This window comes from Bison bison, unplaced genomic scaffold (genome assembly GCF_000754665.1).
Source record: "Bison bison bison isolate TAMUID 2011002044 unplaced genomic scaffold, Bison_UMD1.0 scf7180017864270, whole genome shotgun sequence".
Classification (NCBI taxonomy): Eukaryota; Metazoa; Chordata; class Mammalia; order Artiodactyla; family Bovidae; genus Bison; species Bison bison.
Window position 1 is genome coordinate 10,920,211 of NW_011494842.1, and position 15,017 is coordinate 10,935,227.

The window sequence follows — 15,017 nt, forward strand, 5'->3', positions numbered from 1 at the left end:
TCTGTGCCCCTAGAGATCTAGAGATCATGCCTTTAAAATTAAAGAAGACCTGGGTCCACAAAAGCTTACTTCAAAGTTAATTTCTAATTTCAGTTTCCCAAGTATGATTCAGAGACTTCTTTTTTTTCTTCTTTAATCCATTGTATATTCTTGCCTCCTTTGTCAAAGATAAGGTGTCCATATGTGTGTGGATTTATCTCTGGGCTTTCTATTTTGTTCCACTGATCAATATTTCTGTCTTTGTGCCAGTACCATACTGTCTTGATAACTGTGGCTTTGTAATACAGCCTGAAGTCAGGTAGGTTGATTCCTCCAGTTCCATTCTTCTTTCTCAAGATAGCTTTGGCTATTCGAGGTTTTTTGTATTTCCATACAAATTGTGAAATTATTTGTTCTAGCTCTGTGAGGAATACCGTTGGTAGCTTGATAGGGATTGCATTGAATCTATAAATTGCTTTGGGTAGTATACTCATTTTCACTATATTGATTCTTCCAATCCATGAACATGGTATATTTCTCCATCTATTAGTGTCCTCTTTGATTTCTTTAACCAGTGTTTTATAGTTTTCTATATTTAGGTCTTTAGTTTCTTTAGGTAGATATATTCCTAAGTATTTTATTCTTTCCGTTGCAATGGTGAATGGAATTGTTTCCTTAATTTCTCTTTCTGTTTTCTCATTATTAGTGTATAGGAATGCAAGGGATTTCTGTGTGTTGATTTTATATCCTGCAACTTTACTATAATCATTGATTAGTTCTAGTAATTTTCTGGTGGAGTCTTTAGGGTTTTCTATGTAGAGGATCATGTCATCTGCAAATAGTGAGAGTTTTACTTCTTCTTTTCCTTCTACAGTTTAGTGAATTCACATGACAGGCACAAGTGTGGTTCTCCACCTGGGACATCAAATTCACTAATGAGCCTCAATACTGTATATTCTGCTGAATTATAATCACATCTCTAATCTTGGAGTGGTTTCCACTTTTTCTTAAGGCTCCTTTTTCTCAGTTCCAAGAGGATTTGATCCTGAGGAGCAGTTACCCCTGAATATAGTCATCATGGGGATGAATTGCTACGAGTTCCATCTCAGAAAATGGACAAATAGGCAAACAAAACCCGGACAGACAGAACACTGCAAGCTTGACATCATAAAAGAATAAAAAGATTGGTATCCAATCTTTACTGAAACATCTGCTGAAACACCAAAAAATTATTCTAATCAAAACATAGAGCAAAACTAAAAAATCCTCTTTCCTTCTAAATACCTGTGATAGCATTGCAGCTGCCTCTCCCCGTCAGTCTGTCTCCTCATTATCCCCAAAGACCCCAGAACTCTTTAAAAGCTCTGCCTCGTGCCTTTTGTCTTTCTCTCTTTGTCCTTCCCTTTCCATGTAGTGCCTCCAGTCTGCTCCACTCCTTTCTCTCATCAACACAACCAAAAGCCAGACTTATTTGCATAACAGACTTTCCTTAGAAGCCATAGAGGGAGGGAGGCTATGACAACTCAGAAATTAATTTTTCATCCCAATCCTGTTATAAAATTTACGTTTGATCATAGTAATCCTTCTGTATTACAGAATGCAGAACTATCTCAATGGGGCAAGGACAAGAAGTACATGCTCGAAAGCTGATTCAGATGTCAATGCAGCAGGTACGTAGCAATGGAAACTACTCTTCATGCAACTTTCTTGATATGATTCCTCTGGCCATCTGGTCCACCTAGCACCACCCCTATGATGGGTAGAGTGTTCTTCCTGTGATGCTCAATTTTCCATTTTGATTCACGCATATAGAGTAAACGTTGGTTACTTAAGGATTTTGAACCTCCAGCTAGTTGGCTCCTGACATCCCCACAAAATACTTGTTCCATTTTCTAGAGCATGTGCTCCATTTTTATTTTCACTAAATATTTTTTGGTAATTTGGCATACACACTTTCTGGTTCATAAAGAATGCAGCTCTAGCAGTCTTGGAATGTCATGATCAATATTAATAGATAGTGCTTAAGAAGTGACAGATTGAGATAGTCAAATTTCAATTTTCGGTTAAAGTGAGCCTTTCATTTTTCATTAATGGATAGTTTCAGGCAAATAAGAAATATTTGAGGGTGTTATGTTTAAATATTGATAACAGTTTTTACTGAAAATTGCAAGCTGGATGGATTGTTGAGAACTATTTTTCATCACACCTAATAAATACACAGGACATTAATTTTCTAGAAAAGCTTGGTTGATCGCAGCTTCAGCAGCAATAAGAAATTGCACCATTTATAAAAATAAAATAAAGTCTTGGTTTATTTTTAAGCTTTTGATCTCATAATGTCCCTAGCAACTTTTCCCTGGGAATTAATGACTATAGAGGGTTAATGGGCTAAAACTCTGCTTGGGTCATCAAGTTTTCAGACTAACCATTAATTCTCAAGTGCCCTAAGCCTTAATCTTTATCAGTTAATTAAATTCAATAATATATGGTATTTAATTTATATATACCAAAGCAATTATATATAGTTATTTTTACTCAGATAAAATGATTCACTCTGTTGAATGATCTGACTGTTTGACTTTGGGCCTTAAATAATTTCTTTAGTTTCCACGAGTGAGAAGCTTTTAAATTTGAATACAGCATTCACATTAACTTTCTTTGGAATATTAGTTTTTTTTATAACTTCTGTGTTCTGGGTCCCAAGGTGGGATAAATATTGATAATATTGGCAGTATAAAAATCAAACAAACAGAACTTCCCTGGCTGTCTAATGGTTAAGATTCTGAGCTTCCAATGCAGGGGGTGTGCGTTCGATCCCTGGTTGGGGAACTAAGATCCCACATGCCATGAGGCATAGGCAAAAACAAAGCAGATAACAACAATAATACCAACAATAAGCATGAACAGGTACAGCCACATTGTCACTTGAAAGACTTAGGATAAAGCTGACATTGTGGAATTCAGAGCAGGGAATCAGAGAGTAACTGGATCCACAAGGACCCAGAGTTCTGACCATGAATTTCATCTTCTTGACGACCTGGTTGTCTAGACCAAAAAGTCCCCTTTGCTATTTAAGCCAATCTGAGTTGTGTTTTCTCTTGCAGTTTAAGGCATAATATATATGCCTTACCATATGTATACTGAGCTCAATAACTTGTAGCTGTATTTATTTGATCTTGTTGCATAAAGTATATCAAAGCATCAGCTGGCTAGTAAACTATGTTCTTATAGAACTGTGATGGTTATGTGACATATTGTGAAGGTTTTATCAATATTTAGATAGTGCTTAATAAACTTTGTGGTTTCAGGAACATCTGGGAGGAGTGATGACAAAGAATAAGATTTAGTGTTGGGGTGGGAGGCGGGAGGGAGGTTCCAGAGGGAGGGGACATATGTATACCTGTGGCTGGTACGTGTTGATGTATGGCAGAGGCCAACACAATGTTGTAAAGCGATTATCCTTCCATTAAAAAGAAATAAAATGTTGAAAAAGATTTAGTATTATGGTAGCGGGCATGCTCAGTCACTCAGTTGTGTCCAACTCTGCGACCCCATGGACTGTAGCCCACCAGGCTCCTCTGTAGACAGGATTTTCCAGGCAAGAATACTGGTAGCAAATGTCACCAAATGTATTGCCTCTGGTGAAGTAAAATTTGTGTTTCAAGGCAGGAGAAGAAAACTGTAGCGTAAAATCGGCTCTGGCTGCTCGTTTGGGCCTCCTGCCTGCCCTGTGCAGTGTGTCTGCATTATGCATCAGCCAGGCCTCCTCAGAGGTGGGAATGCCTGCTCCAGTGCAAAGATCAGGTTTATTTTTCCCCATTTCTTTGACACTAACAATGTAGCTTCTTACAGATTAGCATGGTGACTTGTTGCTGTCTTTGTATATGCTTACATGGACTGTGTATCTTTGGTGAACTTCATGTGAAATGTCAGCATGTCATTTTGATGTATGATCCTTTGTCTTGAAAATGCCTATGACTGACTGTGCCTTTGACTTCTAATAGGTGGGACAGTCAGAGCCTCTGGGTCTGTCTCCCAGGCTATAATCCTCAGTTTGGCTCCATTAAAATTGTCTTTTCTTCCTAACTTGATTGTTGATGAATTTTCGTCAACTCCTCCAACTTTCATGAGGTCATGTGCATCTCTTTGTGACAGTGGATGGCTTGGCTTTGGCGTGAGTCCCTTCTGATTTACCTTAGGCCGGACAAGTTGCAAATTCCAAAATACCCGTTCCCACCATTAGATGGCGCACACACTGTACTTAGTAAAGTCTGACTTCGCTTGAATTTCTGTTCCCTTCTGAACCAGGGGTGACAGAGTAACATTCATTTTGAAACCTCTTGATTCCAAGTAACCAGCTTTACCAGAAGCAGGGGAAAAAACGTTTTTATTGACATATAATAATTCCATTAACATATGTGCTTAAAACAGAGTATTCACATGCCCCGAGCAAAAGTTTAAAAAATATTTGTATGTACACTTTGTTTCCATTAACATATATGTGCTTAAAACAGAGTATTCACATGCCGTGAGCAAAAGTTTAAAAAATATATTTATATGTACACTTTGTTTTATTAAAATCATTGCAAAAAAGTTATGAGGAATTAACATGAGGTCATTTTTCAATACAGGGTGGCTGGGTGTTACTGCAGAATTGTCACCTTGGCCTAGAATTCATGGAAGAATTGCTGGAGACTTTGACCATCACAGAAACCATCGATGATACTTTCCGAGTGTGGATAACCACCGAGCCGCACGTCCGGTTTCCCATTACATTGCTTCAGGTTTGTTACTATGAGATGAGTGTCTTTGCCTTGAAACTTATACAAATGAAGATGACACTTCTGTCATTACTGAAAGACGGCAAACGTAACAGGCTTCTTTTGGTCAAATCTGCATTGTAAAATCTTAATGCCACGATCGTCAAAACCTTGACTATAATCATCAAGGTTATATAGTAAATATCCCCACAGGAGAGTTATGAGACTCGGTATTAATTTATTGGGTTTTAGCTCTGATCAATGTGACTAGTTTACACGGTGCCTTTTTATGTACCACAGGCATATTGTTGTCTGATGTATTGTCATTTCTATTTTATCCTTCGCAGTAATTCATAGAAACAAAAGTACTATTTACCCTTTTTTTTTCACTATTTGTTTTTTATGACAGACTTCTCTCAAATTCACTAATGAGCCACCCCAAGGCGTTCGCGCAGGTCTGAAAAGAACATTTGCGGGGATTAATCAAGACCTCCTGGACATCAGTAACTTACCCATGTGGAAGCCGATGCTGTACACCGTAGCGTTTCTGCACTCCACCGTGCAGGTAGCTTCTGGGAACCGTGTGCACTTTCAGAAGATGCTAGCAATGTTATGTTTGCCCCCCTGCTCCACGGTCTGGTGTCCTCACCTCGCTTCCATTTTCCTTCATGGCAATTTTTCCCCCACCTGGCACGGGATGCGCCTATTTGCGTATGTATTTAAAGCATCTTCCTGCGCCCAGCCCCCACCTCGGCGCCTAGAGTGTAAGATTCTCCGAAGCGATGACTCTGTCCTTTGGTAACTGCTGGGTCTCCGCTTGTCACAGCAGCAGCTGCAGCATTGCCAGAGCTCAATACATGTTTGTGGGATGAGCAAGCGAATTGCTCTGATAGGAACTGGATCTTGAAAGTTGCCTATGCTGTTGTTCTCTGTACCATCTCATGTAATGCTAGCAATCACCTTTCAGGGTAGGATTTATCACCATCTGCAAAGTGAGGGAATTGAGACTCAGAGAGGTTAGGCAATATTATATATACCATCTCATGTAATACTAATAACCGCCTTTCAGGGTAGGATTTATCACCATCTGGAAAATGGGGAAATTGAGACTCAGAGAGGTTAAGGTCCTTTCTAAATGGTGAATCTAGGAGTCACACCCCATGTTGCCTGCCTTGGATGCAAGTATGTTTGGACCCTCGTCCCCACTGGGGACAGTGGTGGCCATGGTGTTTGGAAGATGAGTCATAGGGGTCAGCTGTCGTCTTCAGGTTGTTTCTGATTTGCTTGTACTGTGTGGCTACCCAGCAGTGTCTCCATGGGTTCCCCGTTTTGTTTTTTCATTTGTTACCCCTTTGTTCTATGTTTGGATTTTGCTCTGTATTTGAAAGCTATATAATTTTTAATTAGTAAATACAATTAAATACAAATAAAAATAAATCAGTAATTTGTTTGTTTTTGGCCGCACTGGATCTTCGTTGCCGAACACAGGCTTTTTCTAGTTGTGGCGAGTGGGAGCTATTGGAGTTGTGGGGCGCGGGCTTCTCTCATTGTGACGGAGCACGGGCTCCTGAGCTCGTGGGCTCCTGAGCCCGTGGGCTCCATAGTTGTGGCGCTCTGGCTTAGTTGCCCTGTGGCCTGTGGAATCTTCCGGACCAGGGATTGAACCTGTGTCCCCTGCATTGGCAGGCACATTCTTAATCTCTGGACCGCCAGGGAAGCCCAGGCTGTGTAATTTTAATGTACTTGATTCACTCTTGATTTCACGGAGAGATAAAGGGGCTCCTTGAACTCTTTCCGACATTTCTTCTTTTCCTGAAGTTGGAGTGAGGACAAAATAAATCAACTGGTTTGAACCAGGAGTCAGGGTTCAACTGTGCCCAGCGGCCAGCAGAGCTTGACCTCATCTTTGCCTGCCCTGCCCAAAGGGAAAGATGGAGGGGAATTGGGTGCTCCCCCCAGGAAATACTGGGCGTGTTTACCCGCAGGTTCCCTGTCGCCACCACTTTACCAGGTATAACACTGCCCAACAGAGAGGCAGTGCAGAGGGACACTGGTGTTTCTCTGCCCCCACCCTGAGAAGTTAAAATCAGAATAAATGCTTTGTGGGTGGTTATTTTTACTAAGTTCCACTGTGGCCTCTGGATTGATTGTAAATTACGGTTTTCATGTCACTGAAGCTGATTTCATACATTCTTATCTGGGAATTGTTGGGTTTGCTAGACCTTATCACACTCTAATACAAACAGTGCTTTAACTCTGATATTTAATGCCCAATTCACAAACAGTAAATTTTATGGTTCTTTTCCTAGTAATGATGGTTCAACTTTTCCACCATGCTTATCACGAATAGACGTTTGGGGGTATTTTCCATACGGTCAAGACGGCAGTCTGTGTTTTTAGTGGTCATTATCCAAGTGCTAAAAAGAAGAAAAGGAGTCTGGGCCAGTCATGCAGCCAAAGTGTACTTGCACTTAATGTGACTCATATTTGGATTAAAACAAACAAAAAAAATCTCCACTGCTAGGGCCATGAAGTTCACAGTGGCATGTCTATAAAAAAATTTGTGAAGATCTCTTAAAATCCAATCATAGTGTATTAGAGCACTTCATAGAGAGTCAGGAGGCCTGGGCTTTAGACTTGTTGTGACATCAGTTAGCTACGTAAGGTCGGTCCAGTTTTATCCCTTTGGGGGCCTCTGTTTCCCCATCTGTGTGTTTCAAGGCAGAAGGAAGTGATCTTTCAAGATTTTTCCCATTTCTAACATTCTGTTGTCCAGCTCTATGATTACACAAGGAGTGTAGATAATTCAAGCATTTCCCCTCACCCTGCATCCTCCATTCTAGTTTCAATTAGAGAAATGTTTTAATGTTTTTCAGTTAGACAAAATGTCCTCGGTCACCCTTCTCCTCCTGCCCCCAATCTTTCCCAGCATCAGGGTCTTTTCCAATGAGTCGGCTCTTCACATCAGGGGGCCAAAGTATTGGAGCTTCAGCTTCAGCATCAGTCCTTCCAATGAGTATTCAGGGTTGATTTCCTTTGAGATTGACTGGTTTGCTCTCCTTTCTGTCCAAGGAACTCTCAAGAGTCTTCTCCAACACCACAGTTCCAAAGCATCAATTCTTTGGTGCTCAGCCTTCTTTATGGTCCAACTCTCACATCCATACAGGTCTACTGGAAAAACCATAACTTTGACGATATGGACCTTTGTTGGCAAAGTGATATCTTAGCTTTTTAATGTTGTCTGGGTTTAATCCCTGGGTTGGAAAGATCCCCTAGAGAAGGGAAAGGGCACCTACTCCAGTATTCTGGCCCGGAGAATTCCATGGACTGTATGGTCCGTGGCTTCGCAAAGGGTAGGACACGACTGAGCGACGTTCACTTTCACTTCAGGTTTTTCATAGCTTTCCTTCCAAGAAGCAGGCATCTTTTAGTTTCATGGCTGCAGTAACTGTCCACAGTGGTTTTGGAGCCCAAGAAAATAAAATCTGCCACTATTTCCATTCTTTCCCTGTCATTTGCCATGAAGTGATGGGACCAGATATCATGATCTTAGTCTTTTGAATGTTGAATTTTAAGCCAACTTTTTCACTCTCCTCTTTCACTTTCATCAAGAGGCTCTTTAGTTCCTCTTCACTTTCTGCCATAAGGGTGGTGTCATCTGCATATCTGAGGTTATTGATATTTCTTCCAGCAATTTTAATTCCAGCTTGTGCTTCATCCAGCCCGACATTTCTCATGATGTACTCTGCATATAAGTTAAATAAGCAGGGTGACTTATACAGCCTTGAGGTACTCCTTTCCCAATTTGGAACCAGTCTGTTGTTTGATGTTCAGTTCTGTTATTCCTTGACCTGCATGCAAATGTCTTAGGAGGCAGTTAAAGTGGTCTGATATTTCCATCTTTTTAAGAGTTTTCCACAGTTGATTGTGATCCACACTGTCAAAGGCGTTAGCATAGTCAATGAAGCAGAAGTAGATGTTTTTCTTGAATTCTTTTGCTTTTTCTATGATCCAATAGATGTTGGCAATTTGATTTCTGGTTCGTCTGCCTTTTCTAAACCCAGTTTGAACATCTGGAACTTCTTGGTTCACATACTATGGAAGACTAGCTTGAAGGATTTTGAGCATTACCTTGCTAGCATGTGAAATGATTGCAACTGTGCAATAGTTTGAACATTCTTTGACATTGCCTTTCCTTGGGATTGGAATGAAAACTGACCTTTTCCAGTCCTATGGCCACTGCTGAGCTTTCTAAATTTGCTGGCATGTTGAGTGCAGCACTTTCACAGCATCATCTTTTAGGATTTGAAATAGCTCAGCTGAAATTTCAACACCTCCACTAGCTTTGTTTGTAGTGATGCTTCCTAAGGGCCACTTGACCTCACACTCCAAGATGTCTGACTCTAGGTGAGTGATCACATCATCGTGGTTATCCAGGTCATTAAGACCTTTTTTGTATAGTTCTTCTGTGTATTCTTGCCACCTCTTCTTAATCTCTTCTCCTTCTGTTAGGTCCTTGCTGTTTCTGTCCTTTTGCCCAACTTTGCATGAAATGTCCCCTTGGTTTCTCTAATTTTCTTGAAGAGATCTCTAGTCTTTCCCATTCTGTTGTTTTCCTCTATTTCTTTGCATTGTTCGCTTACGAAGGCTTTCTTATCTCTCCTTACTATCCTTTGGAACTCTGCATTCAGATGGGTATAGCTTTCCTTTTCTCCTTTGCCTTTTGCTTCTCTTCTTTTCTCAGCTATTTGTAAGGCCTCCTCAGACAACCACCTTGCCTTGCTGCATTTCTTTTGGGGGAATGGTGTGGTCACCGTCTCCGGTACAATGTTGCAAACCTCCATCCGTCATTCTTCAGGCACTCTGTTTATCAGATCTAGTCCCTTGAATCTATTTCTCACTTCCACTGTATAATCATAAGGGATTTGATTTAGGTCATATCTGAATGGTCTAGTGGTTTTCCCTACTTTCTTCAATTTAAGTCTGAATTTTGCAATAAGGAGTTCATAATCTGAACCACAGTCAGCTCCTGGTCTTGTTTTTGCTGACTGTACAGAGCGTCTCATCTTTGGCTGCAAAGAATACAATCAATCTGATTTCGGCATTGACCATCTGGTGATGTCCATGTGTAGAGTCATCTCTTATGTTATTGGAAGAGGGTGTTTGTTGTGACCAGTGCCTTCTCTCATGCACGCGAGAGACTCTTGGAGAGCACAAACAAAACCTTGTGCACACCAGGACCCAGGGAAAGGAGCAGTGACCCCCACAGGAGACTGAACCAGACCTGCCTGCGAGTGTCTAAGGGTCTCCTGTGGAGGTGTGGGTCAGTAGTGGGCTGCTGTGGGGACAGGTGCACTGGCAGCACAGTCCTGGGACATGCAGGCAGCATGCAACATAAGTCCTCTTGGAGGAGGTCACCATTAGCCCCCCAATAAGTCACCAGGTGGGTGATCCACAAACTGGAACCTTGAGACCTCCATGAACGGTGTGAAAAGGCAAAAAGATATGACACTGAAAGATGAGCTTCTTAGGTCAGTAGGTGTCCAATATGTTACTGGGGAAGAACAGAGAAGTAGCTCCAGAAAGAATGAAGATACTGAGACAAAGCAGAAATGATGCCCAGTTGTGGACGTGTCTGGTGGAGAAAGTAAAGTCCAGTGACATAAAGAACACTATTGCATAGGAACGTGGAGTGGTAGGTCCATGAGTCAAAGTAAATCGGTTAGGATAGACCTAGTCTGATAGAAAAATCCGGAATTCTTTAGGGGTTTGTGGTCCTGCATCAGCAGCATTCATGTCACCTGGAGACTTCTAAGAGATGAATCTCAGGACCCACCCTGGATCTGCTGAATCAGAATCTGTGTTGTAATAAGATGCCCAAGTGATCTGTGTGCACGTTAGGGTTTAAGACACAACTGTTATAGGAAGGACTATTCTGCAAAGAAAGATTTTGGCTTATATTTTTCTATTGTTGGATATAAAAGCCAAATACCTGATTTGTTAATTGGTGAATTGATTCTTCCCAATTTTCCTGGATGTCCCTTGCTTTCTACAACATGATATATATACTTTTGTCCTTTAGAGACTGAATAAAAGAAGAGGGAATTGGTTCATGTCACATAATCCGAAGCTTCTGGACTAGGGAAATTGGTGGCAAAACTCACCCTCGGCTCTCCAGTGCTGACGTGGAGACAGAATTTTGGGTGAAGTAGAAGAGAATAGCTTTATTGTTTTGTCGGGCAAGGGGGGCCACAGTGGACTAATGTTCTTGAAACTGAGTGTACCAGCCTGGAGCGGGTAGTGAGGAGTCGTACACTCAGCTCGTGGCCATTCTTCTGACTGGTTGGTGGTGAGGTAAGAAGGACTCAGCATCATCAGTTGTTTGGTTCCAGCTGGTCTGATGTCTGTGTGTTTGTGGGCAATATACAGGTAACTTCTACCTGGTGGTGGTTCCAGTCTCTGTAAAACAACTCAAAGGATGTGGCTCAGAATATTGTCTGTAGTCCTTGAGGAAGAACCAAAGGTCCTTGACATTTTTTCTTTTAATGACTAAGCTATTATTATTTCTTCCTTTTGTATTTTCTCACCTCTCTGATTAAATTTTCGACTAAACTTTTTCTACAGACGGAAGGCAGGTGAAGGACATGGTTGGGGGGGTCTATTCTGGGAAGAGTCTGCTCACTTCCAAGGGGTTCATGTTGGAGTCCATCACACATGAGAAAGCAGGACCAAGTGGTGGAACAGCCACCCCTGTCTGCCCTCCAGTGTGTTTCTCTTACCGAACCATGGCTTGGCCTCATGCACCCCACCTCAAGGGCATCATGTGTTATGTGGATCCTACTCTTATCGCAGAGGATGAAATGAGCAGCCCCCCTCTCCTGCAAGGAGGGCAAGTAGATTTGACTGATCAAGGACAACTGTCTTGGGTAGAAGAGTGGCGGAGGGTGTCTTGAGGTGGGAGCAGGCTTACCCAGGGGGAGGGGGTGACCTGGGGGCCGCCATGGAAACTTGCATAGATGCACCAGCCAATTCTGCACCAAGTTCTGCTCACTCCCGACTCCCCCAGCTTCCCTCCCTCCTCCTCTAGGAACTTGGCTCTGAGGTTACTGCTGCGGAGTCAGCTCTCACTGCAGCCAGCTGATGTCTCTGCCTCGGCCAGCCAGTCCTCCTGCCCTCCCCATGGGAGCCTTGCATCCCAGTGCCCTGGTGCATGCCTCCACTTACTTGGCCACTACTTCTTGAGAACAGTTCCTGCATCCTCTGAAAGATGACTCGCAAGGGAAGCGTCTTTCTAGTGTCAATATTCTCTCACTACCATTTCTCAGAAGCTCCAATGTAGCACTATCCTGGGCTTCAGAGCAAGCCCACACTCACCCTTCAGGATTTTAGTTTTAAATATATCCTCCTCCAAAGTCTGGGTCTTCTGAAACTCAACAATTCCATCTGTAGTCTCCTGCCAACAGTTCCTGCAGAAGTTTAGGAAAACATTGGCTGTTTTGTTCCCCCTGATGATCCCTGTACTGCCCCTTGTGGCACACCACATTGGACCCTGAGCATCTTAAGCAGGGGTCCAGCAAATTGAACCTGTGAACATCTTAAGCATCTCTCTTAAGCATCTTATCTTAATGACTGGATCCTCAGCCACCGCTTGGATCCAGAATCCCTTGGAGGAGGCATTGTGGTGAAGTTCTCAGACCTTTGTAAAATTTTCCACGTGATTCTAGTATTCAGTGAGAATGGAGAATAACTGCCAAAGAGCCACTGCCCTTGGGGGAGGTATTGTTAGTCATTTTTATGTCCTTTTCATGGTTTGGATATTTCTCTTTCTCACTTTGGCTTGCCACATTGAAGCCCATGTTTGGGACTTATGAGTGATACACAACTTTGTGAGGTTTATTACAAGAGTCTTTGATTAGCAGCTCTAACTGCCTGCAGGGGCAGTTGCAAACTTGGAAATTTTACCATGACTATTAAAATATTTGTTAATATTTAATAAAAATGGCCATATCTGTGGGGCTCAGGGAGTACCACTGTTAACAGTTCCTCATTTAGAAAAGTGTTTACTTTTCTGACTTCTTTTTTAGGTTTAAGCCTTGACAAATACTCAATTAAAATTTAATAGTCTGAATACCAGTTCTTGCTTTGGGGAGGTGTGATAATAAAGTTCTTAGTGCAAATCTCTTGAAAATAATTATAGTAACGATACAGAATTTTTTAAAAATATCTTTTACACGTTCCTGTATAAAAGGGGTCAGAACCCTTTTTCCCAGGGGTTCTGACTATTTCTGTTAATTATTTTAACCTATTGATGTTTCTGGAGAAGGCAATGGCACCCCACTCTAGTACTCTTGCCTGGAAAATCCCATGGACGGAGGGGCCTGGTGGGCTGCAGTCCGTGGGGTCACTAGAGTCGGACACAGCTGAGTGACTTCATTTTCACTTTTCACTTCCATGCACTGGAGAAGGAAATGGCAACCCACTCCAGTGTTCTTGCCTGGAGAATCCCAGGGATGGGGAAGCCTGGTGGGCTGCTGTCCATGGGGTCGCCCAGAGTCAGACACGACTGAAGCGACTTAGCAGCAGCATTGATGTTTCTCTTATATTGTCCAGTATGGATTTTATTTTTTATTTTATGTTAGCTCCAGTTATTAAATAAATAGGATGCAATGCTCTAAAGAGAGCCTTGCTTTGAAGATGAGCCTGAAATGATTCTGCACTGGACTGTGGGAGAGAAGATTGTTAGGCTGAGGTAGATTCTAACATAAAACTGGAAATGGCTTTGACATCGTTAAAACGATGATTTCATTGAACATCTCTTTGGTGTTCTATGGAGGGTTCCACATTTCCATATTGTGTTGGTAGTTGTGTTTTATATATCCTTTGGAACAGAAAGTAGGAACTGTATTGGTTAAATTCAGTAGGGAGTAGACTAGTCTTCCTAAAATCATGACTCTAGAAACTGAATAATGGATTAACAACTCCTTTCTGCTGAGTCAGGTTTAGCTCTTTCTTCTGATGTTCAAATCTGTCTGCGTTCCATCCACCCCTGAATCATCACGTGGGGCTGTGGTTCCAGATGTACAGCAGAGGCTGTCCCCTGCTGCAGTGGCACAGTTCTGCAGCCTCTTTCTGGACAGATCGTGAGCTCTGCACTCCTGTCTTTGCTCCTGACCTTGACCAAGCTCAGGATTCTTTTCTCCCTTCTGTTCAAACACCAGCTGCAGTTTCGTTCTTCCCAGGAGCCCTTGATTGAATGTCTTCTTCAAGCTTAACGTCTGTGAAATTTTGACAGTTAATTATACTTACTACCGTTTTGTCCTCCCCTTGTTTCTAAGTCTTATTTTCTCAGCTAGATTAAAACTTCTTGCAAATGCACTGATTCTAATATTTTTCTATAATATCACCTAGGACTCATAATTTCAAAAACACTAATTGGATCGGAGAGATTCAATATTCCAAATATTCCAAATTCTAGCAAAGTCCTCTGCTTTTGAGCTTCTAATGAGTTCTTCGGTCACAATGGTTTGAGTCTATCCTGGTATAAATCCAAGGTGCTACTTCAGTTCAGTTCAGTTCAGCCGCTCAGTCGAGTCCGACTCTTTGCAACCCCATGAATTGAAGCACACCAGACCTCCCTGTCCTTCACCAACTCCCGGAGTTCACTCAAACTCACGTGCATTGAGTCAGTGATCCCATCCAGCCATCTCATCCTCTGTCGTCCCCTTCTCCTCCTGCCCCCAATCCCTCCCAGCATCAGAGTCTTTTCCAATGAGTCAACTCTTCGCATGAGGGGGCCAAAGTACTGGAGTTTCAGCTTTAGCATCATTCCTTCCAAAGAAATCCCAGGGCTGATCTCCTTTAGAATGGACTGGTTGGATCTCCTTGCAGTCCAAGGGACTCTCAAGAGTCTTTTCCATCACCACAGTTCAAAAGCATCAATTCTTCAGTGCTCAGCCTTCTTCACAGTCCAACTCTCACATCCATACATGACCACAGGAAAAACCATAGCCTTGACTAGACGGACCTTTGGTGGCAAAGTAATGTCTCTGCTTTTCAATATGCTATCTAGGTTGGTCATAACTTTTCTTCCAAGGAGTAAGCATCTTTTAATTTCATGGCTGAAGTCACCATTTGCAGTGATTTTGGAGCCCAAAAGATAAAGTCTGACACTGTTTCCACTGTTTCCCCATCTATTTCCCATGAAGTGATGGGACCAGATGCCATGATCTTCGTTTTCTGAATGTTGAGCTTTAAGCCAACTTTTTCACTCTTCTCTTT

General features: G+C 42.1%; 1 protein-coding gene across 1 annotated transcript in view; it reads left to right on the plus strand.

Moving 5' to 3' along the window:
* Positions 1-15,017, plus strand: part of DNAH8 (dynein, axonemal, heavy chain 8) — a 324,670-nt gene that overhangs the window by 250,437 nt on the left and 59,216 nt on the right. Inside the window, exons 82-84 of the mRNA XM_010848693.1 lie at positions 1,576-1,649; positions 4,611-4,763; positions 5,149-5,304. Coding sequence (XP_010846995.1) covers positions 1,576-1,649; positions 4,611-4,763; positions 5,149-5,304 — 383 coding nt within the window. The remainder of the gene's footprint in view (positions 1-1,575; positions 1,650-4,610; positions 4,764-5,148; positions 5,305-15,017) is intronic.